Genomic DNA, 26,749 nt, shown 5'->3' with positions numbered 1-26,749 from the left:
AAGACAAAGAAAGAAAATCACAAAAATAGCCAAAAAGGAAGATGCATTATTTTCAAAGGAGCAGACTTACCAGTGACAGCTAACTCAAACAGAAATGACATGAGACAAAAGACAGTAGGCGGACATGAACAATGTATGAAAAAATGAAATCAGTGTGCAGTGGAAACATCTTTCCAAATGGAGCACCATAAATACTTCTAGACCATCAAAGACCAAGCATATTTAGCAGCAGTAACTTAGATAACAGGGCAACTATATCATTAAAGGTAGTTCTTCCAAAAGAAGGAAAATAATATTGAAGAAAAACACAAAATGCAGGAAAATTAGAAAAAATAATTTATCTAATGTTAGCCTATCCAAACTATTTTAGTCTATCTAACCTGGAGCAAATCTGAAGGAATACTGGATATACAAAATAAAAAATAATAGTAATAGTAATGACATCTTAAGGGGGTTAAGATATATGTTGAGTTAAAATGCATGACAATAGTAACTCTACAGGCACCGAGCGGGTTGGAGAAGGTTAATGGAATTGGATGTTTGAAGTCTTGGCATTGACTAGAATGTAGTATAAGTAATAATTTATATTATTCCTAGTAATCCACAGACACATATTTGGTCTCTAGCTGAATTCCTATAAGAATAGTGAAAAAGGTGTAAAACCAGCATGCCAATAGAAGGGAAATAAGTGAAATAATGACAATTGATCAATTAAAATAAGAAAGTGAAAAAATTGTTTTATAAATTGAGAAAAATCAAACTGAGAACTGATGTGGTAAATATTAAATTAGTTTATATTCTTTGCACTCACTGTTTACTTAGAAGTGTGACCAACAAGCAAAGTCTAATTGACCTGAATTGGAAAATTTGCTGCTGCTAATTCATGAAACAGATTTTCCCAAGCAAATAATAACAATGACCAGTAGCTAATAATATTTGCTTTAATCATAATACCCTGAGCAATATATAATATATTGGTAGATCTGATTTCATCCCTTTGAGTTTATTCTTATCTTTCCCTCCCTTCCTCTCCTCCTTCTCTCTCTCTCTCTCTCTCTCTCTCTCTCTCTCTCTCTCTCTCACACACACACACACACACACACACACACTGAAATTCAAACAGTGTCTCAGTATACTCAGTTTACTGCAACAAAATGCCAGAGACAAGATGTCTTTAACAATATTTATTTCTTACAGTTTTGAAGGCTGAGAAGTCCGAGATCCAGGTACTGAGCAACTCCATGTCTGTTGAAGGCCATCTTCCTATCTTGATGGCACCTTCATGCTGTATCATCATGAGTGGAAAGAGAAAACTCTGGTGTCTCCTCTTCTTATCAGGAACCATGAGAGCTCCACCCTATGACTTCATCTAAACTACATCTCCTCTCAAAGGCCCCATCTCTTGGTACCATCACACTGGGGATTAGAACTTCAACACATAAATTTAAATGGGATGCAAACATGTAGACAGTAAACACTAGAAGCTATGTTACAGATCACAGAGCTGAGAACTAAATAGAGTTTTTATTTGTGTTGATTTCACCTTACTCCCATATATCTGTCAATTGCCTTGAAAAGAAAGTATCAGTATTCTACCCATTTTTTTAATGTGGCCATGATATACAAATAAGTCATAGCAAATATGTGAAATGGGTTTCAAAAATAAAAAAGAAAGATTATCCACTTGAATCAAAGTGTGAAATATGATATATCAAGAAATTTGTAATGTTTTGAACAACCAACAATAAAAAATTTAAAAAAAAAAGAAAGATTATTTAATTCCTTCAATAGTAATAATTAGTCCAAGATAGCAATTCATTCAACAAATTTTTTGAAGCATGAACTAAGATATCATTGATCATACTAGGCACTGATAATAGAGTACAAAACAAGAAAAAAGTGGTCCTCACTTTGTGCAGTTAATATTAATTATAAATTTATTCATTCCCTTGATTAGATAGTAATAAAAGAAAATAAATAAATGATTATAAATTCTGATATCTGGTATAAAAGAAACATATTATGATAAAGAATTATAAGTGAGTATTTTTGAGGGTGGCATGATAAACTTCTTTGAGAAGATAACATTTCTGCCAGCAGAGTTTCATAATTAGGGTAGCTCTATCCTCTATTGCCCAAAGTAGAACACACTAGAAAATGAAGAGGCACTTTTAAGTATTTAGGATTTCAAGGCAAAATATAATATGTATTCACCCAATTTCCAAAACAAGATAAGGAGTACAAGTACAGATGAGTTTCTTTCTTTCTTTCTTTCTTTCTTTTCCTTTCTTTTTTGGTATCAGGGATTGAACCTAAGGGCACTTAACCACTGAGCCACATCCCCAGCTCTTTTAATTCTTTTATTTTAAGACAGAGTCTCACTAAGTTGTGTAGAGTTTTGGTAAATTGCTGAGAGTGGCTTCAAACTTGCAATCCTCCTGCCTCAGCCTCCAGAGTTGCTGGAATTACAGGCATGCACGCCTGGAATGAGTTTCTTAAAGCAATAGGAAGACTCTAAAGTGTTTTAGCCGGAGTGGGTGGGGGGGGGAGGGGTGTACTTGTTATCTGACTTACACTCTTAAAGATCTCTCCAACTACCAATTGGAAAGTTGATGGAGTAAAGAGCAAGAATGGAGATAGACAGATTTGAGAATAGTATACTCATCTAGGGAAAAGAATAGGAGCTTAAAAATGATGATACAGTAAAGACAGAGAAACTAGCCAATTCAAGATAAATTTCAGAGAATAATCAGCCACAACAGCAAAGGTATACAAAATATTGCAAATACATTTTAATTCATATTTTAACAAATATGAAAAAATTATGTTAAAGTTTTATCGAGTGGTCTGAAAAGAAACTACAAATATGAAAAATTGTTCACCTGTAGCAAGTACAATAAAGAGAAAATTTATCCACTAAATTATCTCCAATTTCTTCTCACTGACCTCAATTTTTTGATAGTTTTTGTTTAAGTCTTTGTTTGATTTTAAAGTTTGCATGTATTTGTTTATAAAGAATCTTAAACTTTTGTCTGTCAAGTGTGCAACAAATATTTTCTCCAGTGTGTTGACTTTGTTTTGGGGTCTTTTGTCATTCAAAATATTTACTTTTTAACCTATGTAAAGAAAAATATATCTAAATTTTTTATAGTGTCTGCTTTCCTGATTTAGAAAAGTTTCTCACTATCCACAGTTATATAAATACACACAAAATATAATCCTATTTTTATTAGCCTATTTATTTGCATTTAAATCTCATATTATTTCTCTTCTCTTTAGTGTTTTTGAATGTCTCATAAATCATTACTCTTGCTTCTAACCAATTTCAATCTCCAGTTCAGTATATGCAGCTCTCTGCTGTACCTTATCACTGATATATACCAAAACTGAAAATTAATCTCAATATTTCTCCCCATTTAAAGAATCAATTCCACTTTACTTATTTCTATAAATAGGATGTTTATTATTACTCTATGCTATAAAGAAAACAAAGAGAAGCTCTGATAAAGAGCTGTGAATGTATTCACTCATAAAGCTTTGGTTTGACATCCCCCTAACTTTTACCAACACATTCCACACAACCCCATGTATCATTCACTGAACACTGTAGCTTCTGTAGGCAAAATGTGTCCTGAGACTTTTTTTTTTTTCATTTTTACTGGTGCCAATTTAATTCAGGCTCACATTATCTATGACATGAAATATTTGTTACAAAAGTATTTTCCTAAACTTCATGATGGACCAAATCAGGCTAATATTCATTTCATAAATTTTCACAGTAACCTTTCATATCTGAAGTCAAAATTCACTGTTCTTTACTTAATGTCACTTGGTGCCTAGATTGTAGGTATGTAGTACTTCTCAATGGAATAGGGTTCAAATGTATTAAAGTCTTCTTTCACACACATACTTTAAACACCTACTTTTTACCTGGCAAGATTCTAGATTCTGTCAATTCCGCACAGAAATAAATAAAATCAAAAACATCCCTGCACTTATAAAATTTATATTTTAGTAGTTATATCTTGGTTTGAGTCCTGGACCCAGCATCTTGAGATTTCTGATCTCAGACAAGTGATTTAACTGTTCCAAGCCTCTGTCCCTTTATCTGGGAGTAAAAGTGATGGGGTGGGAAGGCCGGGGAGGACATATAATGTGTAACCTGTATGCTCTTGAAAGAAATAAAAATTAGACTGATTGACCACAGTTTCCTCCTGCATATTCGGCCCCTTTCCTGAGGTGGACCTTACTCATGTCTGTCCCATAAAATGAGGTTAACTTATGTTGGGCCCATGATACTTTTTCCAGTTTATTACATACAGTACAGACCACAGATTTTTAATATTTTCTTTTTTCATTTGGAACACTTGTTTAGCTTGTATTTACATTTTAAAATGAACCCAAACTAAAGTACCAATAGATTATGAAGACTCTCTACTTATGAATAAAGTTGAGAATAGCAATTAATATGAATGAAACTAAATTTAGCTTTCTTTTATAATTATGTAACCAATCTCAACAATTATTTTTGCTCCCCCTTTATTTCTCTCTCTCCTATTTTTCAGAAACGAAGACAGAAAACATCTTATTCAGATATTTGCCCCAATTTGTGGTTCAGTTCCCGCAGAAAAGTCAGTAGGAAGCTTTCTATCCATCAGTAATGGTCAAGTACCTATCAAGTACCAACCAGGAGCTCTTTGAAGCTCTGGAAATCCTTGCTCCTGCTCTCAGGGAGCTGACCTCCTCAAGTAGGAAGAAAAATTCTGGTATAGCTGCTGAGGCAGTGGTAACTTCCTAAAGGTAAATATATCTAGAGATACAATTTCTTATCTACTACAAAAAATCTATACTACAGAATTTGTTACTAATATCTTCAGCAACAGAGAGCTCAGTATTTTACTCCTTCCATTTCTAATAGGCTCAAATGTCAAAAATTCTGTCCTTCCCAATATTTAAAGGTAGCTTTATATCACTTTCTCAATTTTCACAACCACACAGCCTGCTAAACTAGACTAACTACACTCAAATCTTTCAGTCATTCCCAGTGTAGTACTGTTATCGTTATTGCCAATATCTCTCCAAGATTCACAATTATTTAAGATACTCCTCTATGTATAGATGGACCATCTCAGAATATAATGAATCAGGACTTACTCTTGGGCTTCAAATAATTGAAATAATCCTAAATACCACGAACACCCTACCTGGTTGGCTCATGTTAAAGCTTTGTCTCCTTGATGATAGTTCTTATCATTATACATGGCTTTGCAGCTAGACTGAGCAGAAGCAGGCAACACTTAGTTGAAATTACATCAATTCTTGAGATTGAGCACAGCCCTGTGTGACTGAAATGGACATTGAAATTAATCAGAATTCAACTACCAGCTTTGAACATTCTTCAGGTCCAGAGACAAAAGTGAAGTTTCAAGTTTACAGGAAATTATTCAAGTAAAATTAATGATTCTATAGGTTATGGCTTGGAATGACGTGTTCACCAGAAGCTCCTATGTTAATATAGAAATGTTTAGCCGTAAAGTGATTGGGTTGTGAAAGCTGTAACCTAGTCAGTCCACCTCAGTTTGAGTGGACTAAATGGGTGGTAACTGGGGTCAGATGTGGCTGAAAAGAGATGGATCACTGGGAGTGTCCCCTGGAAGGGTTCCTCTTCCCTGACGGACCTTCCCCTTTCTCTCTGTGTTTCCTCACCATCATGGACAAATCATCTCTCCTCACCATGTCCATCCTTCATGATGTTCTGCCACATCTTGGGCCCAGAACAATAAAGTCAGCCCACCACAGACCAAATCTCTGAAAGAGTAAGCTCAAAATAAACTTTTTATCCTCAAAGTTGTTCTTGTCAGGTAATTTGGTCACAGTGATGAAAATATGACTAATACATTGTCCTCATGTGAACAAAGATATTATATTATTATTACACCACTTGAAAATGAATATTTGCTCACAAGTAATAAAACAACCAGATGACATGAAAGTATTTTGTGATTTCTTAGAAAATGATGACTTCTTTCATTTAAATACTGAATATTTGCTTTACATAAATGTGAGTTGAAATAAATGTGAGATTTATTAGAAAAAAATGAACAACTCAGTTTTAAATTTTTAGGAAGATCCAAATGTCGTAGATAATCACATCTAAACCCCTGATCATTCTAAAAGAGAAAATATTTTCATATCACCATATATAATGCAATTTTGAAAAATTAAAAACAAATTATTTCTCATTTCTCATTAACAACTTCTTTTTAAAATGTTCAGAAGGAATCAAGAAGTATGCTCTAAACAAAAAATATTCTTTGTTGAATTCACAAAACAAAGGGCATATAAAAATGTGTAAGGGGTAAGTACTCTTCAGATATACTTACTATCATTTTCAAAGATAATAGATACTTCAGTTGTAAAAGCAAATTTTAGAATTCAATAAACAGCAACTCAAGAGGACGCAAAAGAGTTAAAATTTTTGAATTTTGAAATTTCTCTTTACTGTAATGAGAAATAGAAATCTAAAAATATTAACAATAATAATTACAATGTTTACAAAGGCTTTGAAATTTTTAATATTCCTGTGTCTCTGCTTGAAGCACATAAAATTAAAATGATATAGTCACAATTTGTTTCCTGACTATTTTATATGCAGTAATTTTTAATGAAGCAACTAAATTAGGCATAACTTAGTGCAGCTTTAATGTAGTTATGATGAATATATTTTACTTGATTAAAAATGATAAAACCAGGGAGCCTTAAATATTATCTTAAAAGATTAACTACTGTGTCAATTACAAATCTAGGAGAAAGGTATTTATAAGGGAATAACTATTCTGAACAGTAACTTCCTTTTGTTCACTTTATTTAATTAATGACTCAATCAACTTTCACTCTTAATACTAAAATTGTCTTAATTTACACAATGGCTTGCAAATGGAAGGGCACGCAGCAAGGTTGTGTCAATATAACAAGGGTAAAGATTCAGCAAGAAACCCATTTTTCATTTAATCAGGAGGGAAAAACTACTTAGCAGTGTAGAGTTATGTAATTACATCATATTTTGTGTTAGTTGACACGTTATGAATACAGGTAAGAATAAATTATCTGAGTACCTAAATTATGATGGAACCTGCCTAAAGGTACACTAATAAGTATATGTCTCAGTGCCTTAAAATTGAGTAAATCTGACAATTTTTTTCCATCTCCCTGTCTTTTAGGGTGACCAACTAACCAAAGTATTTAAGAAATTCCCTATTGTAGGGAAGGAAGTAGATGTAATCATTTAAAGGATGTGTTTATTTTGTCCACAGAAAGGGAAAGACTTGCAAAGGAACAGTTTTGATATATACATTAGATTTTTATCAGAATACAAATGAAGGGTCATAGATGACAAATTTTACCTATGGAATACAAATAACTTACCTATGTTTTATTGTCCTCTAAATAGGTAAACGTCTTCAGGGAGAACTAAAATCAACAGCTTCTTCCTCTTAAGTCCTGACACCTTCATCCACTAAAAAGAACACAATCCTACCTTTGCTAGGTGGCTCCATCACTAAGGGGACCACACTGCCAATATAGGCCTTTATCCTGGAGTCCAGTAGCCCACTACCATGGGATTCTTCAAATGCTAATAAAAAACAATTTCCTCGTCAAAAGCACCCTCCCCCCCCCTCTCTCTCTCTCTCTCTCTCTCTCTCTCTCTGAAAAATTCTTTCTTTCTTTCCTTCATTCAAATCTTTTTAAGGAAAAGGGAAGCAAGGAGCAGCTGAACAGTGTTTTAAAGAAAACTGATGACTACCTGCATGGAATTGCATTATAGTTATGCTAAAAGTGAGAAAAAAATGATTTTGAGTTCTTCTACCACTTAAATTGAAGCGTCCCGCCATGGAAATCCCTATCAAAAAAATGCGTTTATCCAAAAAGAACTCTGCAAAGCACTGCCTTAAATTCAAAACTAACTATGCGGGGCCACAGACATCTCGCAAGGGAGGGAAGGTGGGATCTGGAGAGTACCGAGTCTCTTTCCTCGGAAGGACTGCCCAGTGTCCCCTTCCATACTACAGGAGTCGGAAATGAATGTCACCTGCAGATCTGCCTGACCTTCTCAGTCGCTCCTTCTCCTCTACCCAGTCCGGATAGTCTCTAATTCCCAGTTGCTGCCCCGGCGGCCTGCGACTCCACTGAGTGTCACTAACTCCCGCCCTCTGCCTCTGGTCGCGTCCCCTCCCCCGAGGTCCCAGCCTCTCCAAACGCTGCCGGGAGCTGATTGGCGTCAGCGCTGACAGGAGGCGGGGCCTGGAAGTCGCGGCCAAACCCGCCCTCGCGTATAAGCCCCTTCTCAGCTCCCTCTCTCCATCTCTCTCCTCTTTCTCTCTCGCTCCCTTCCTCTCGGTAACTGAACAGTGAAAATTCACATTGTGGATCCGCTAACAGGCACAGATGTCATGTGAAAACGCACATGCTCTGCCATCCACACCGCCTTTCTTTTCTTTCTGTTTCTTTTTTTTCCCCTTGCTCCTTCTCCCTCTTCTTTGTAACTAACAAAACCACCACCAACTCCTCCTCCTCCTGCTGCCCTTCCTCCTCCTCCTCAGTCCAAGTGATCACAAAAGAAATCTTCTGAGCCGGAGGCGGTGGCATTTTTAAAAAGCAAGCACACTGGAGAGAAAGAAATAAGAAAAACAAAAGCAAAACAAAAACCCAGACACCAGCAGCCAGGACATTTTTTTCACCCTTCCCGAAAACAAACAAACAAACAAACAACCATCAAAACAGTCACCGTCACCAACACCAAAACTGTTAACACTGCGACGACGGCGGCGGCAGCAAACGTCACCCTGAGGCCACAGCGTCCTCCTAAAGGGATGGTTTCCTCGGCAGCGCAGCTCTTCGCCGACCACCTTCACTCGTGCTGAGCGGGATTTTTGGGCTCTCTGGGGTTCGGGCTGGGAGCAGCTTCATGACTACGCGGAGCGGGGGAGCGGCCACACCATGCGAGGTAAGCGAGCCTGCGGGCGCCCTGGGTCACCCGTCCGGCCAACTCTAACCAGATGGGGAGATGGGGGAGGGGAGGGCACCCAGCCCAAGGGGAGAGAAGTTGGCGAGGTGCAGTTTCCCGAGTTCGCGTTCGCAGGTGGGGTTGCAAATGGCCTGGGCGTAGAAAGTTGTGGGAAGAATTCGATGCCTCTCGGGAGTTCTGGAGGAACGCGGGAGGGCGCTTTTTTGGAGAAGGGAACAGCTCTAGTTGCTTCCTCGGGTTCTTGAGTTACTACCGGTAATCTTTTTTGCGTGTTGCTTGCGGGTGCGGAAACTGAGGCAGGATGGAGGGCGAGCCGGGAAAGAGATGTTTGGGGGTAGAGGTAACTGAAAGCGCACCGCACGCAGTGGTCGCCGGCCGAAAGTGGGCGTGCAGGGCGTTAGGGCGAACACGCTGGGGCACATTCACTTGACAGGTTACAAGGCCCACTAGCGTCCCAGCCAGCTGACGCTTCCCTTCCCAGGAGTGGTAGAGGGGTGGCGTAGCCGAACTGGACGCGGATGCAGGACGCTCCTTCGCGTCGCCGCTGCGCCCTGGCCAGTGCTGCCCAGGAACAAGAGTGACTCCCCGTACCGCCCCCCACCCCCACCCCACCCCCCCAAAAAAAAGTTGTACTGAGAAAGTTCCGGAGATTAGAGACCGCACTGCCCGCGGCGGTAGAGGAACCCGGAGCTTTCTCTTCGCTTTAGGAGGTGGTGCTGTGCGAGCCCTCCTGCCAAGACCCGGGTGGTCAGTGGCGGCGGCGGTGGGACCCCGGGGCAAACTGGCGGTTGTGGGGCAGCATGCGGGGACAGAGGCCGGACACCTGCTCTGACTGCACCCTGGACTACCAGAGAAGCTGACCAGGGGAGTTGGGGAGTCAGTTTGTCCGTTTCCTTTCCTGTAGTACCAGGGACCTCCAGGTTTCCTGTGTTCTGTGCCCTGGCCCCTTCTCCCTCACTTTCTGGTTAGCCACAACTTCACACTTTCTTGAAGAAGCGGCCAGGTGCCCGCCTGATATGGGGATCGGAGCACCTTTGGGAACCCATCCCTACTGCCGAGTCTGTCCTCCTGGCTACCCTGTGGTTCTTTGGGGGTCCTTCTCTCCCCCTTCACAAGTCCCTCCGAATCCTGACAACAAAAAGTGGGAAATGGTCTGCTCCGGACCTTCCTGTATCCTGAACCCAGAGAGACGTAGTCTAGGCAGGAAGCCTTTAGGAGAATGGGCTGCAAATACTTGCACCTCCCATCAGGCAATATTCCACTCCCACTCCAGACTTCAAGCTTCTCGAGAAGCGTCTCAAGGAGGCAGTGGGCATTACCTGCACCCAGTCTGTCCGCGGTGAGCCCCGAGTCTGACCCCAAAGGCACACACAGGGATTGTGGACTTGATGTGGCAGAAAAGGGGAAGAGGAAAAGGGACAGAGAAAGGCTGCCCATGGGATGCTAGGGGAAAAGTGTAGATGAGGGACAAGGATATTCTGGTGGGATGATCTTGATTGACCTGCGCGCTCTAAGTATGGGATCAACCTGTGTGTGCGCACTGGCTCCAGCTAATTGTCCCAGTTGGAGATTGGGCAGAGGCTCCACTATCCAGATTCTTTCAAGAAACTGTACTTGGGCAAATGCTGCGAAGAAAGCTTTTACTTAGTGAGAGACACCCCAGTCTTTGTTTTTCTTTTTGGGTCCTGTCTCACCATCCCATCCATTTTCCTTTCAGTTCCTCTTTGCATAGTCTGAAGCTGCCAGTTGGTCCTTCCCGATTTTTTTTCCCCTTAACAACATGCCCCCTACAGCTGGGTGAAGGTCTGAAACCACGTGCCACCTCAGTTGATACCAGGCAGTAGGACCTCAAGCATAAAAACTGCTCACTCTTCATACACTGTAGAATGGAGAGTGGCACAGGGCAGGTGTGGGTTGTACCTTGATCCCTTAGCTCCTGAAGGAGTAGTTTGCTGGGTACAGTCTGCTGTTCACTGCGGTGGTTGCTTCAGGGACGCCAGGAGTTTGAAATATTGAAAGCCAGGGCTAGTCCTCATGCTTACCTTGGGAAATACAGTGTGAGGCCATAACCTTGTTCCAGAGGGCACCAGCTTCACCAGGCTGGCAGGACAACTTATCAATGCTAATTTGAGAGGATTCCTTGGAGGAAGCCTGGAAAGAACTTTATGGAGAAAAAGTAAGAGCTAAATCTTTCTGGCACCCTCCCTGGCTGTGCTTTCTGGACCTCTTACTGTCTCTCCTCCACTGTCTTTTCACATTTCTAATGCCCTGCCCCACCATCAGGAGATGTTTGTTAAGGACAGAATGGGAACCAACCAGACTCCTCATGGGATTTGGGGTTAAACTTCAGTTTGAACTTGAGAGGTACAAGAGGTAAAAGGAATCACCTTTCCCTAATGCAGGGCTACTAAACTTTGGGGGGAGGGGCGGGTTTTGAACTTAGCCTTACAGCGTACCCACTCCATTTCTCCCATACACCCCTGCCTCCGACATAATCGTGCGCTGAAAACACACACACACACACACACACACACACACACACGCTCGCGCGCGCGTGTCCTCCCCATCCCCAGGTGGTCTGGTGGTTGCTTTGGCTCTACAGTTTGCAGCTGGCAACTGTCCTGAGTCAGGGCACTTAGTGCTACTCAAACGTGGTTCCCGATTGAGTAATTCCCCCTCCGGGCCAATCCAGCAAACCTACCCGGACCCCAGTTCCCCCTCACCCTGCCCCCGCTTCCGCCTAGGTGATTTAAGACTTTATTCCCTGGGAAGCTCCCTGGTAAGAGGTTAAGAGGCTCTGTTCTTTGAGTTCTTGTCCTGCCCCACCGCTGAACTGTGTTCAGGACGCAGAGCGTGGCTTACCCTGGCCTGGGGCGGAGGAGGTTGTACTTGGTGGCGCACAAAGCATTTCACCCTTTGTCTGCGAGAGTGTACCGTATGAGTTCTAGAGATGCTTCTTTGTATATGGCATTATCGAAAGAAATAACTTCTGAAGGCGAAAGGAAGGACTTTTAATTATATTCATCCCTAGGTAAGAAAGGAGTGAGCACAGGCAGGTGTGGGTTTCCAGGCTTCTTCCTGAAAAATCTGCCAGTTGTATATTACACAGAGCACGGGAATGGTCGGATTTTTCAGTCCTTCCTCCGCAGAAAACCCTGCTTCCAAAAACAGGGGCACAGATGTCGTCGCAATCAATAGGTGATTGTCGCTTGGGCGGATTAGAAATCTGGTTTTATGCTTGTTGTAAACAAGGATGGGGCTTGGCTTTTCTAGAGTCCAGTTTTCATCTATTATTTCAAGTAGTTTAATTTTTATTAACTGCAAAACTTTAGAAAAGAGGCAGTTTGCTCTGAAAGGTATGGCCATCCTTCAAAAGTATGGAGCTCTGAATGTCCTGCTAGGGGGCCTTTAGAAAAAAAATATATATATATGTATATATATATACATATATATATATATATATTTTTTCTTGAACAAGTTCTTGCTCTTAATTTCCTCCACAAATTCCAATTAAATATTTCCAATTAAATATTTCCAACCAACATTCCACCTCCCACAATTAGAAAACACTGCTGGAAGGACATCTCAGCAGTCCATTAATAATTACTCATTAAGTAATCATCAGTAAACTGTCTTTACTCCAAGAAAAGTAATCATTCAATCAGTTTAAAGAAAAAAAATGTAAAGCTGTATTTCAAGTATTGTTGAAAAACTACATAGCCAGAAAGATAAAATCTTTTCTTAAATGGTTACATCTAGTGACTTCCCCCACCCCTTCACTGGATATCCTGGGTGAGTTTCTACCAAGTACTGGGAAGCAGAGGTTCTTGACAACCCTGGGCTTCTGGACAGCCAGTAGACAGCCATGGCTTTTCTTTTTCTCAATTTGTAGAGACTCAGGAATTGAGCAACCAGGATTGAAATGTAAAGGAAGAAATGTTGAGCAGCAGCCTTCATAAACAAGGGACATAGACTTAAAACTCCTTTGTTAGTATTCATTTAAAACTTACAAGTCCTTAGATATTCCACCAACAGGAGTATAGCTTTTGATCATTAGAGAATCCTTTAAAGATGATTATTTTTTACAACATTATTAAAGTGGTTTTATGTGACAGTTTAACATTAATGTCAATTACTCATTAGTTCATACTCATAGCCAAATACAAATATTAACATTTACTTATGTTGGTAACAGTTTGCTAAATAGCAAACTATTAACAGCCTTAAAAGCTATTATTCATGTGTACATTTGCATAGATTGTACTTTAAGTGTTTCAAAGTCTTAAAACCTATTTTTACAGCAACGAAGGTTCTACCGCAACAAGAAATTATGAAGTTTTACTGTTGGATGTTTTGAAAATAATATTTGAATCCTGTAAAATATCTTCTTTTTTCCAAAAGTAACATTAACAGAAATGACCCTGGGATTTTAATACAGGAAGTTTTTCTATGCAAAAAGACAAGTAAAATGCTTTTTTTAAAGCTATTGCTTCACATTTTATTAACTTGTATTTACCTTTGAGGAATATCAAACGACCTGTATAATTTTTATACTTTTGCTACAATAGTTTTAAGAAGTAAAAGTGTGAATCACAGGATATTAAACAGATTTTTTTCACTGCAATTAACAATGGCCCTCAAATTTTAAAAGCATATTATAACATTTAATTGATAGTTTAAAATTATTCTAGTAATTTATTATTAAAATTATATATATATATATATATATATATATATATGAGTCACTGTGATTCTGCAAAATTGAGGTTTAAAATCAGAGCCTAGTCATGCATTGGTGAAGCCTAAGATTTACAATTAAATGTATTGTGAAATAAGAAAATTAATGCCAAAGTCATATTTTGTCCAAATCAAAATGAGCTTGGTTTAAAGGTACATGCACATATGTTATGAATGTAAAAATTATGAGCAACTGAAGTGACTTAAAATAATATTTTTATTCTAGTACTATAACAAGAATTTCTTAAGGATAAACTATTTCAATCTTTATTCCACAAAAACAAAAACAAGTAAAGACTTTTAATTATGTTGGCATCAATTTAATTGATATTAATACATCATGTTATGCTGCTAAATTACATAGGACAGTAAATATAAAAAAAGGAAATTATGCTTAATAATTAATACAAGGTTTTCGTTCCAGGTGTGGTTCTACTATTCCATCCACTCCTATCCAAAGGATAGAAATTAAACAGACTAATGAAACAGGTCTTTTTGTGAGGTAATGAATGATGACCTTTGATAAAATGAGCACACTCTACCTAAAAGTATTATTCCTATAATTTTATAATCGTCTTCCACTTTCAGCTTCTTGCAAATATTTATCTTACTTTGAATAGAATCTCTGACTTAACAGAATCCCTAGCAGATAATAGCAGTCTTTGGAGGCGTCTGTTGATACACACTGATACGCAATATGTATATGTATATGCCTAAAACCACCCACTCAGACAAAAAGAATGAATATTTGAGAGAGAAAATCATTCTTATCTTTGCTTTCACAATCCAGTCTTCCAAACTCAAACATATTTAGAGAGACAGAAGCAACTTTCCAGAGTGTTCAGAGGGAAGATATGAATACATGTGGTACTTGAGTTGAATAAAAAAGGGACTGTTAATAGCATCTATTTATAAATAATCTACACAAAACTCCATTATACTACCTAATGATAATTAGAGGGGAAGGGAATCAAAGAATTCAGAACTGCCAAATAAATAAAATATTCTCTCTCAAATTAAGCAACAAATTCATAGATAACAAGGCTTATGCCATGAATTTGAAGGATGTCTCCTTTGTAGCCCAAGACAAAGGGAGCATAGAGGAATAAATATTGATTGAACTAATCATCTGATGAATAGAAATGAGATTTACCAGTGCACCAATATAATAGGCTATGTTAACTAGTTCTTTCATGGCGCATATGCTGCCCTTTCAACCCCTGACCCCGTCCATTCAATTCTTAATGAGGGAAACCACAGGTGTTATAACGGCATTTATAGTGAATCAAGCTAAATATAATAACCATGTGGTTAACTAATGGCATTGTGTGCAGAGTCTTATAAAAGGAAATATTGTGTCCATAGTGTCACAAAATTATTGTATATTTCAAATCACTTGGAATTTTGGCTTGCTCAGGTAACCTTTAAAATATATGCTTGTGGTCACTGATATTTCAAGTCCAAGGTTTGGTCACATTACAGTAAGTGCAAATTTATTAATGTTTACCTAAGAAGCTAAAATGCGTTAGTCAATATATATATTTACCCATATTCTTGTACACCTTACAGAGTACACATTTTAAAATAACAGGAGGCATAGTATTCTATACTTAATATAGAAGGCATCTTTCTTGGTTAGTGGTTATTTTATAAATATCGGAAATAGATTATAGCTTTATAATGATAACTAGATAATAAATTTTATTTTAAAATAAAATTAGGATGTCCTTGATATAGGTATGTTCTTACAAAAGCCAAAATGAACGTGTCACTTTTTGCTAAAATATGGGACTAAAAATTTATTCAAAAGCATGCTTTTATAAAAGAGCAAAAGTAATTTGCTTTGACTTGAGTGTCTTCATCACTGCATAGTGAATATTTTATTAACTGGCTGGGTATGCTGACTTTGTAAATTACTTTATTAGAATGGGCATTCATTAATGTCACTTTTTATGTGATTATTTATCATGTTATGTGGTCCTGGGTTATATTTCTCTAATTGAAAGGAATCATTGACATCGGCAAAGAAAGAACACATTAATCTGGATATTTACCGTATTATGTTTTTTGTTACTAGCCTACTTACTACTGTATGTTCATGTAAACCAACACCCTGGCACCGTGGTGCACGTGAAAGACTTGGGATGTTTAAGGAAAAAAAAAAAAACCTATGAGATAGATTTTACCTCATAGTAAGTCTTTTTTCAAAATTAATGCAATGAGTACATTTTCAATTTTATTTAAAATTTTTATAAAATCTCCAATAAAGCATCCTTCTTTTAAACTGGTACACCATTACCTGAATTGCTTAGACTATGTTACAGTCATGTGACAACAGCAGATATGCAATATTTTAATATTGAATCAGAAGTCTGAACAGTGCTTTCTGAATTTTGGCATAAAATTATCCTTAAAAATGAAAGAGCAGTAGCTTTTCGAAAAGGCCTTGGCATTTATAACAAGAACTTGGAATGAACTAAATGAGTATTATTAGCTGGAAAAAAAAAGTAAGTAGATTCTCATCTTAATTTTTAGACCAACTTTAAAATACTTATTTTCAAATACAATTCCTTATTTAGCAATACCTAAGCTTGCCTCTCTCCTGATGTGAAAACTTCAAACTCATTGATCAACTCATTTCTAGGAACCTAAGTTAAATTTTAGTCTCATATATAAGAACGAGATCATCTTGCCGGAGCTTTTCCATTTCAGCTGTAATTTTAAAAGGTATAGGCTCAAAAATGTCATCATTTACATCAGTATACATAGTAATGGAAATACAAGTAAGTCACACATTTATTTAAAAATAATTGAGCATCCACCCTAAAGTAAGGTACAGCATGGAATCCCAATGATGCTCACGTTGCTAAAGCAGGGTCCACTGGTGCAGTAGAAGCCAGAACAAACTAGATTATAAAAGGGATGCTATCCGAAGTCAGAGTAGCTCTCACAGCCGAAGCAATACTTGATATAGGTCTCAAAGGATGAGTGAAGTCCCTTTTTCAGTTAACTTGTTCACCATAAATGAGGTCTTTTAAATTATTGTTAGTTGTATCCCTCAGTTGCCTTATATTGTTGGTACTATGTATAATTGAGTTTATTAAAGCAGAGCTATCCAGAAAAGAAAATAACCTGATGTAGAACAAGTACTTTTCTCAAATATGCTCAAGTAAAAATTAAAAATAAAAACAATAGCTGCAAGTCTAAGGCAATTCTTAGTTACAGTTAAAAAAAAATTCTAGAGACAACTGCTAGTATGAGGAAGAGTATAAATTTTTATTTTTAAAAAAGCATCATCAAGAAGAAATATGAAATACTTTAAAATATCCTTATATATTTGTTTTGTAAGGGAAATTCTTATTTTTAAAGTAAGGAAGTGGCTGATATATATTGATTTTATGTTGCTCCCTGCAACAATTTTCTTTAATGTTTAATCTATTATCTGAAAGTAGCAATATCTACTCTAGGGAGTATCTTAGATTACCAGATATCAGGGAGAATAAAATCCCTTGGAGTAATAGAGTATGTAGGCAGTGTCTGAGGCCCACAGTGATATCCTGCAAACTCTTCCATCCCAAGAACTTGGATGTAATATGGTACTCTGAAAATTAAGCTATAAAATCAATACACAGTGGTCTCACTGACATTTGAGCTATTCTCTCTCTTAAGCATATTTAAAAGGAAAATTCTGAAGACTCAATAATAAAAACCTGAGTGTGAGAGGTAAATATTGGCCAGGTCCATCCCAGCACTGTTTATGGGTAAATTGCTGACCAGGCTGAAACAAATGTCAGTACACTGCTCCTCATTTTGAAATAATAATTTGTCGTTCTGGTCATACTTATTCGCTCTTCTGAGCTTAGTTAACGTGGGTCCTCATGTTGATGTCTAATCCACTCTGAAACACTGGTGAGGTCAAGTTTCAAAGCTGAAAAAAAGACTGAGCTGAGGAGAATTCACAGAAGTAAATGCCACTATTTGAAACTTCCAGGCAGCCTAATTGTCACTGCTAGCCATAACCCTGTGCTTTAGCATGAGTCACGGTGAACAAGATCACAGTCATACTTTTTCAGTCCTGAAAAACTGATTCTTTTCTTTAATGCTGTTTATTAACTAGAATTTATTAGACTAAGTAATTGCACTCCCCTGTTATAACAACATTTCAATAACATACTAACTATGGTACTTGATCTCTTTATTTCTTGGAACTGGAAGGATTCAAGAAGTGGCTGAATGATCACATTTCTTGGGGCTTTTCTAAAAAGGCAAAAGAGTAGAAGGCCCCTATTGCTTTTATTAGCTTTGACTGAACAGTCATTTAATAAGACAATTGGTTTTTTGGACACGCCCAAGTAGTTTTACTTGAACTGTTACATGTAACATAAGTCTAGCTTTTAGAGAAATATGACTAGTACTTAGTAAACATTAAACCTCTATTTTGATCTTTTCATTAAAGAGACTATTTAAAAGCAATCTTATTAAATAGGATCAGAATGCATTGTTGCCTGTAATTAACTCTGAGAACATCAAATTCAGACAGCCGTGCTATTTTTATTTACCTAAACAGTGTAATGATAATAAGTGAAACCAGTTATTTGATAAGCTACATTTAAAATGTTTCATTTCACCTATTCAAGGCATGGATCACAAAAGTGCTTCATATGGGTTTTATAATTCTGCATTAGCATGAAAGCCCATACTCTAAACTTCCCAAGTAAAAATTTCATTATATAGCCTGAGCCCAGAATAAGCACTCCAATCATATTTTCCATCCAGAAGCTGTTGGTTTCTAGATTTCAGAATCAAACAATAACACACAAGTTTAAAGAACTTGGACATGCTGAGTTTCTAATGAATAATTGGCTATCATGATTATTGTCAGGTCAAATAATAACAGGAAAGGTTCTGTGTAATCATTTTAACTTGTACATAAGTTGTGCCTGGCACATGCAAAGGAATTAAACACTTTTAAAGAAAGGAGAAGAAACCTTGTTCCAAATTTCCACAGTTGTTGAATATGAGCAAATGCCACACAGTCTGGTAGAAAAGAGGAACATTTGCTCAGGAAAAACACATGGTATCATTAAGGTACGGTGCTTCCTGGCAAAAATTTGTTTAAAAAAAACAACAAAATATTTTAAATAAATTATTTAGAAAATTTAGGATCTCAATCTATTAGTTGGTTTGCTCTAACATTAAATTTAAAACAAACAGTATCCTATTCTGGGTTTTACTCCCTTTTAATGCTGACTACTTTTTAATAGATTGAATTCTAAGCACTTTCATTCCTTACACATGTATTTTCATTCTTATTATTAAAAAAAATGTTAAGTATCAAAGGAAAAAGGCTTTTGGAATAAATCTTTCCAAAGACAGCTAAAACTTTTAAATACTGAGAACACTAATAAGGTAGCATTAATATCCTTCTGTTGTGTTTTTGTTTTGTTTACTACTATAACTGAAGATTGGTCTGACTGCCACCCATGTCAGAATCTATTTAAATTAATATTATTGGTTTTGAAAAGTATTCTTTGATAATGAAATAAACTGATTCTGAATTTCTTTCTTCCAAAATTTTGTTGTATCCTTGTTTTCATTAATGATTTTTGAAAGGTTATCTAACATAGATGATGTGAAGGTTGAACTGGAGTCAGTCAAAGATTGACCTTTTTTTCTCATAATACAACAATTAAAAAGTGAAATTAAATATATGACAAAATTATAAGTGACACCTTCAATATTGGGTCAGATTTAAATATGACTCAACAAATCTTGATTACTGAGTGCTTACAATGTGCCCTATATGGTAATAATCTCAAGCACACACACACAAAAAAAAAAAACAACTGGTTTTCTTATAAAAATCCTAAAGAATTCCTTAGATAATATTTATTTCACATGAATTTTTCAGATGTCAAATATGGATCATGTGCCTATTTCTTAAATGAGACAAATAGATGACTTGACCATAATTATTTGTTGATACCTGAACTTGACTTGAAACAAGGGTTTTAGACTCAGTCCAGTTGTATTTTCAGTCATCTATGCTCTCTCCTAGTCCACGCCACTTTTTGCCATAGTTGACATTCTTACTCAATCATGGCATTGATCACTTGCAAAGTCCAGATGCAACCTTCACTACAATTTGGCTATTATTGACCCTTAAGATGAAACTTTTCACTCACACTCCCATGAGTGTTTTGACCATATTAAGAATAAAAAAGATATAATAAAACTATTAATTTAATCAAGCTGTATATTCATCCAAATATATGGACAAACAGAGTTCTCTTCAGTGTTTACTCCCCAAATAGCAATGATAGTGTTTACCAATCTCAGGAAAAGTTAAAGTAGGAATTATAGAAAAATCTACAGATTCTGAATAGGTACTACCCTGCCAAAGTCATATCTAATCCAAAGCCTAAATAGTAAAATTGTCTTACCATAAATATTTCCTTGAAGGTTCCACAATTTTAATTTCATAAACTTAAATTTGTCTTCTTTTATATATATTTCAAATTTTTGGTAAAGTTGCATATTTCCAGACTCTCCCCACGATTAGTTATCTGCATCTACTCTAAGGAAGCAATTTTATGGGAGATAGTTCTGAAGCCTATTGATGATTAAATACAAAATTATTCTTGATTCAATAACCAACATGCACTTTAGGTCTGTGATGTGAAGGCACTCATTTATCACTGCAACTTGCCCTTTCTTTCCTCTGGTTTTTATCAAGGGGAGGGCCATATATCTTTGATCATATGCATTTCAAGAAATGGGATGGGTGGGATAGCCAGCATACCACATTTACCCACCTGACTTTAATAATTGTGTTGAATTGACTGGGTTTGGAACTCTTGTCAGCACACTATTTATATCAAAGGCCTATAAACATCTTTCTGTGTTTTGTACAAGTATATTTTCTTATGGACAGAAAACTGACAACATTAAGAAGGTACCATGTCTAATTGTGCCCAGATTTATAAAGGAAAAAAAAATGAAATTTAACATTAATTCTCAAAAAATACAGAGTTCCACTCCTCCTTAACAACATTGCAGTTTAATTTGTTTTGCATTTTGGCTGAAACATAATATTCCTCACATTGAGCTATCATTTATATGGCTAATTTTTATGCTTTTAAAAATTAAGTCTATTTGCATTTCTTTAAAAGCATAATTATTATTAGCCCACTGTTATTGAATTTTCAGGCCTCTTCAGTGTAAGCTGTGCTGTACAAAACAGCATTAAATGCTGATACCACCCTGTCATTTATTTCCCGGTACTCAAATTGATCATATATAATGGTCCTGACTCCTGTTGGTCACTAAAATTTGACCACAGTTACTATCTGCAAGGAAATTAACTGCATTGGATGTTCCTCAACTCATATTTATATCCACTGTGTTTAATAATATCAGGTTGGAAAAGATCGTAAACCTATTTCAGATGATCCTCTTTGTTTTTCTTCATGTAAAACCCCCTCCACTCTTGCTCTATGGTGGAAATAATGGTCTGTTTCCACACATTTTCTGTCTGTCCTTGTACTGAAGTCGTCTTTGTACTTAAGGATAATTCTGAAAACATTTAAGAAAGGAAATATGGAAACCTTAGAGGAGCTAACAGATGCAGTCTCATCTCTTTACAAATGTATGAGCGGGAAACTTTTATTTTAATGCTTTTCCCATGTTCTGTGTTCTACAGTTCTCAGTGAGCTTATGTAGTCACCAGGCCCCATCTCGATCCACGCAGCAATCTTGTGAGATACACAGAACACGTGTGAGTAGGAATGGGCTCAGCTAAAGAAAACCCCCAAGTATAAATGGGGTGATTTTAAAAATGGTTTGAACTTGCAGTTTCTACATTTCAAAAGCATAAACATTTGGTTTATAAAAAATAACGAAATACAAATGACTGATAATAATTTGGTGGAAAACAGTCCAACCTCACTTAATAAAGAATTAAAACAATATGAGTGATGTTTTCACCTGTCAAATGTACTGCAAGTGTGATGAATTGGAACATAATATTCTGAGCCTCATGTGGAAGTGGATGCCTGTAAGTCCAGCAACTTGGGAGACTGAGGCAGGAGGACCTCTTGAACTCAGGAGTTGAGTTCAGCTTGGGAAATTTAGTGAGAGCTCATCTGGATGGATGGATAGATGGATGGATGGATAGATGGATGAATGGATGGATAGATAGATACATACATACACAGATATTCTCATATTCTACAGTAGGAGCTTATATTGGCATAATTTTTGAACATGTACCCTTAAAAATAATACTCTTTGGCCCAGTAATTCATTTTTTTTGGAATCTTTCCAAAGGAAATAATGACTGTGACTGTACCCTCATTGTGAGGTTTTTGATAATACAAGAGAAAGTTTTGCAGAAATGCTTTTCATAACACATTTTCATTTCATGTGTATTGCATAAGTATTTGCCACATGTTCAATATATCTCACCAACATTGTGTGTACATTTACCTAATACTATGTTTTAGGAACTGGAGCTAGAATGGTAAGCAATAAAATGTTATCCTTGACCTAACAAGAAAAACTAGAATGCAAAACTGTACACTATGATCTAAATAACATAAAATTACAAAAAGAAATTGAGGAAAACATAAAAATGTTAAAAGTCATCTCTGGATATTAAGATTTTAGATAATTATTTTCAATTTTCTTTTCTTTTCTTTCCAAATTTCCTACTCAGTCTTTGTAGATTAGTTTTAAGCATCAAAGTGAATGCTCATTTACTCTGGCATAGTAGTAAGACTGTATTTTATGACTCATTGTATTTTTGCTTAGCCACTTGCCTGAGCTCATCTAGTCTGCTGATAGGATGAAAGTTTAAAGTTTAATGGCTCATTGAGAAAATTAGCTTACTTGATGTTTGCACAACTACTTCTTCATTCATCCCTAAACATTTATTAAGGACTTGCTATGCACCAAGAACTAGCCTAAGAGTTGAAGATACAAGGTGAACAGGATTCATTCCCGTGTTCTAAAGAGCTGAAAGTCAAAGCTTCTAAAGACCACATGCTGTAATTCATAAGAAGCACTGGAAATAGCTGTAATAGGGAGGAGCCAGAGGAGAGGAGGAAGAAGAGAAGGAGGACGAGAATCTTGAAACACTTTGTGTATCACTGGGAGAAGCAACTTTCTGCCTTATTAAGTCCTTATTATGTCTGTGTTAATTCCACCCTTTTTGTCTCTGAAGTCTCACACTCATTTGGGAGAGGTATTATTTCAAGTGCTGGAGCAAAGAGCAGGATACTCATATAGAAAAGTTACTTAGTTTGCCTTCATTTTCCCTCTATACATGTAGCCCCTAACAAAAATAGTTTTGTCTATCCCCTGACAAAACTGGGAGGCTTTGCAATTCCTAGGGATGTTAAAGAATACCAACACTGACATACTCAGGTCTGAAAATAAAAGAATCTGGAAGATGAATTGATTCCTATTGGTGGAGTCATGGGAATATTTTAAATATTCTGATGCTTTGAGGTAGATGAGGAATCACAATTCTCCCTTAAGATAGTTGGAAACTCAACAGTATTTAGCATTTAGGGTCAAATTCAATATGATGTTCCCTGCAAAGGCACTGAACATACGTGGACACTCATACCCCCAGGACGGTGGTTTAGAATTGGTGATGATTTTGACCCCTGGCCCCAGAGATATTACTGGCATCCCATAGGTAGAAGTCAGGAATGCCACGTTAAATCCTATGAGACAGCCCACAAAGACAAGAACTGTGCTGTCCCAAAAAGGCACGGTGCAGACACTGAGAAACACAGCTGCAGGAGTTTACGAAGGGTTTCTCAATGGAATTGTGTACTGAACTTTCACTCATTTCAAAGCTCGATGTGTTTGTGGTTCCCCAAATGTAAAGACTTCCATTGCACCAAAACAGGAGGCAATTTGATTTTGATGCTGAGGAAATGAGTGATTTTAATAAATAAACAAAACATCCTTTTTCAAGTCAGATAATTACCATTTCTTTAATTTCAACAAAATTCAAGAAAATCCATTAATATTTCAGTTATAGAAAATTAAAAGAGTTTTTGGTAACAGGATGCTATGTGATTTGAAGCATAGGTTTCAGAAGGAATTTAAAGAAATAAATTCAATTGCTGTGATAAAATTAGTTCCATTTTCCTCTACATATTTATATGAATAAGTTTTTCAACACATGTTTCTAAAAACAAAAATAAAAATAGAATTGATGCTAAGCCCCATTTTATTCTAGTACCAAGATAATTAGTCAAAAATAAGTAGCACAATTAAGGGCGAGGGGCCATCATACTTAAGAGAAAAATTTCCTTTAAGTATTTATTTATTAAATATAAAATTTGTAGCATATCTGTTTCATTTTTATCAATTGTGTTTAATATTAATAATAATAATATTTCAAGAGAAATTTTATCTCAGAAACTATGTTCACAGAGAAAAAAGGTTAAATTTAATACACATTATTGTTGCAGAGAAGTACAACTTGGTGATTAATAAACGACTTTCAAACATGAAAATTTTGACCATAGAATAGAATTTTGTTGTGAAAATAAAAGTATGAATTCCAGGAGAAAATCAGGTACTGTAAAATTCCTTCTAAAGAAGAGTTTGTTTGTGCATTTTTCTTTTCAAATGTTTGACATGGCTATCAAAACATTTTGAGATTCAGATTCCATTAGTATATTTACAGAACAATCCGTCAGTTTTATTTTAAAATATTGAATTAAAAATGTCTCAGAAATTACATCATTTGCGGACATAGCATCCGCACTATAAAGTCAGCTTGTGCAATAGTTCCAGGAGGGAAGAGAAAGCCATAGGTAGCGCCCATGACTCCTTTCCCATGCTGGTCTCCCATATTATTTCGGGTTCATATTAACCTAGTATCCTAGTTGCTTTAGAACTGTATTAGTTGAGTACCTGGGCAACAACTATTTCACATTCTGAATAATAACTTATTCTTCACAAACTTTTCTTAGATGACAAGGCACACTCACATCTGAGAGATTTTGGACAATATACAGCTGCTTATTTTCACTCAGGTGTTTCAGGTTCAGTTTCTCTGTAGAAATGGTGCCTACCATTTCTCAAAATCGGCAACCCTGAGGAAGACACAACATGCTCCCCCGAAAAGAGTCTCCAGTACATTCAACTAGCCCAGGTGTCTCTAAACTTTTTTTTTTTTTTTGTAAAAGCTCAGATAGTGAATATTTTAATTATATGTTCCATGTGATATCTGTCACTTCAACTGTAGCACAAAATGTCTGAGTTGCACAAAAGCAGCCTGGTCAGTGTGTAAATGAAGGACCATGGCTATGTTCCAAAGGGGCTTTATTTACAAAAACAGGCAGTGAGCTAGATTTAGGTGGCTGGAAGTTTGCTGACCCCCACACTGGACTGTGAAATCCATGAGGACAGGATGTATGTCTTAATGCACTTAGTATTCTCATCATCTAGCACAAAACCTGACTCTCGATAAATGAGTGAGAGTATTCAAGCCTTAAGAGAATAAGAGTATATTTAAAATATGCTGAATTATAATGAAGGATAGAGAAAAAGAGGGAGAAATGTAAACCTAATAGAGCTTAGGAATTAGGCAAGGAGTCCTATTTCTAGAAAATACCGAGTAGCCTGGCCACAGTTAATGGGATGAGGCTGCAGTATATTATTTATGCACATCCCTATATTGAATAACTAATTAATATTCAAGTAAAACATCTCATATATTTGTTTTCATTATATTTTGAGCTCTTTTGAGATCAGACATCTTTGAATCCCCAATCAAATCTGTAGATTATTGCTAATAAGCAAAGAAATTACCTACGGATGAAGAAAGATAAATTAAAAAATAACCAACTTAACTAACAAATTAACAAATATTTGAGTGGTCTAGTTTGACTTCAGCTTTACATAGTTGTTGGAGGATAGTCAATGATGAAAAAGTATTTATTACACAAATTAAACTGTATAGCACTTAATATGTGTCATATTCTGACCTAATTCCTAACAAATATTAACTCAGTTAATCTTCACAGCAAATGTGTGGTAAATGAGTGTCATTTTTTAGGTTCCTTCCATAGATGAGGAAGCCAAGATACTGAAATGTGGGGAGCTGCTTTGAGTCAAGTAACTTGTCCAAAGTCACACATCTAATCAATGCAGGACTGGAATTTAGATCCAGATCTGTTACCTTATAGTGTATGTTCTTGCCCATTACAAAATGCTGTCCCTTTTCTTGAAAAAAATGAAACTCTAAGGCTTTAAAATGACAGATATAAACTGTTAACCAAGAGTACAACCCAATATGGCACTGCCAACTGACACCTGTGACCCATAAAAACTTGATGAGTTCAGATGGGAGGTATTACAGAGATTAAGAAAGATGTCATGGGAAGTCACTTAAACCTTCAAATTATATAGAATTTTATTGACAAAATATCATGGAGAAACCTTTCAGGTGGAAGGACAGAGTAGACAAAAGCTTGGGGGAGAAATTTTGTGTTTATACCACTCCAAGTGTAAGAGACAAAACCAACCTTTATCCTGACCCTATGTCAGATGCTGCATTTGGTTCTCCAGCCCCTAAGGGGCATTGAACGAGGCAGTCCAATCTCTAATACCCACTCTACTATTTCCTGGGTTATTGAACTTCTCTGAGCCTCAGATGTTTGTAAAATGGAGATAAATAATACCTGCATTGTAGGGTAATAATACCTGCATCATAGTTAATATTATAAAGTGCTTAGCCTAGTGCCTGGTTTTCAAGCCCTCCTTAGTTTATTGTTGTTCTTGAATTTTTATCGTCACACACAAAATGTTTTGTGTTGTACCTTCATATTGTCCATGAGAAAGCTGAGGCTCCAAAGTCACAGATTAATGTCTACAATATGTGCATCATTTTTCTAAGTACACTAGGCTTCTAAGGGAGTTCTCACTGGGATGTAGAGGTGTGGCTAAAGAATTGGAAGA

The 26,749-nt window shown here is 36.6% G+C and overlaps 1 protein-coding gene across 1 annotated transcript in view; it reads left to right on the top strand.

Annotated features, from left to right (window-relative positions):
- The first annotated feature begins 8,364 nt into the window (after window positions 1–8,364).
- The window catches only part of Rorb (RAR related orphan receptor B), a 176,855-nt gene continuing 158,470 nt past the window's right edge, over window positions 8,365–26,749 (top strand). The window contains exon 1 of the mRNA XM_058584003.1: window positions 8,365–9,004. Within this exon, the coding sequence (XP_058439986.1) occupies window positions 8,998–9,004 (7 nt within the window). The 5' untranslated portion in view covers window positions 8,365–8,997. The remainder of the gene's footprint in view (window positions 9,005–26,749) is intronic.

The sequence above is a fragment of the Marmota monax genome, unplaced genomic scaffold, assembly GCF_021218885.2.
Source record: "Marmota monax isolate L192 unplaced genomic scaffold, Marmota_monax_Labrador192_F-V1.1 WCK01_AAM20220418_F8-fsc00059, whole genome shotgun sequence".
Taxonomy (NCBI): domain Eukaryota; kingdom Metazoa; phylum Chordata; class Mammalia; order Rodentia; family Sciuridae; genus Marmota; species Marmota monax.
The sequence above is the reverse complement of the archived record's forward strand: the minus strand, read 5'-3'. Positions and strand labels throughout refer to the sequence as shown.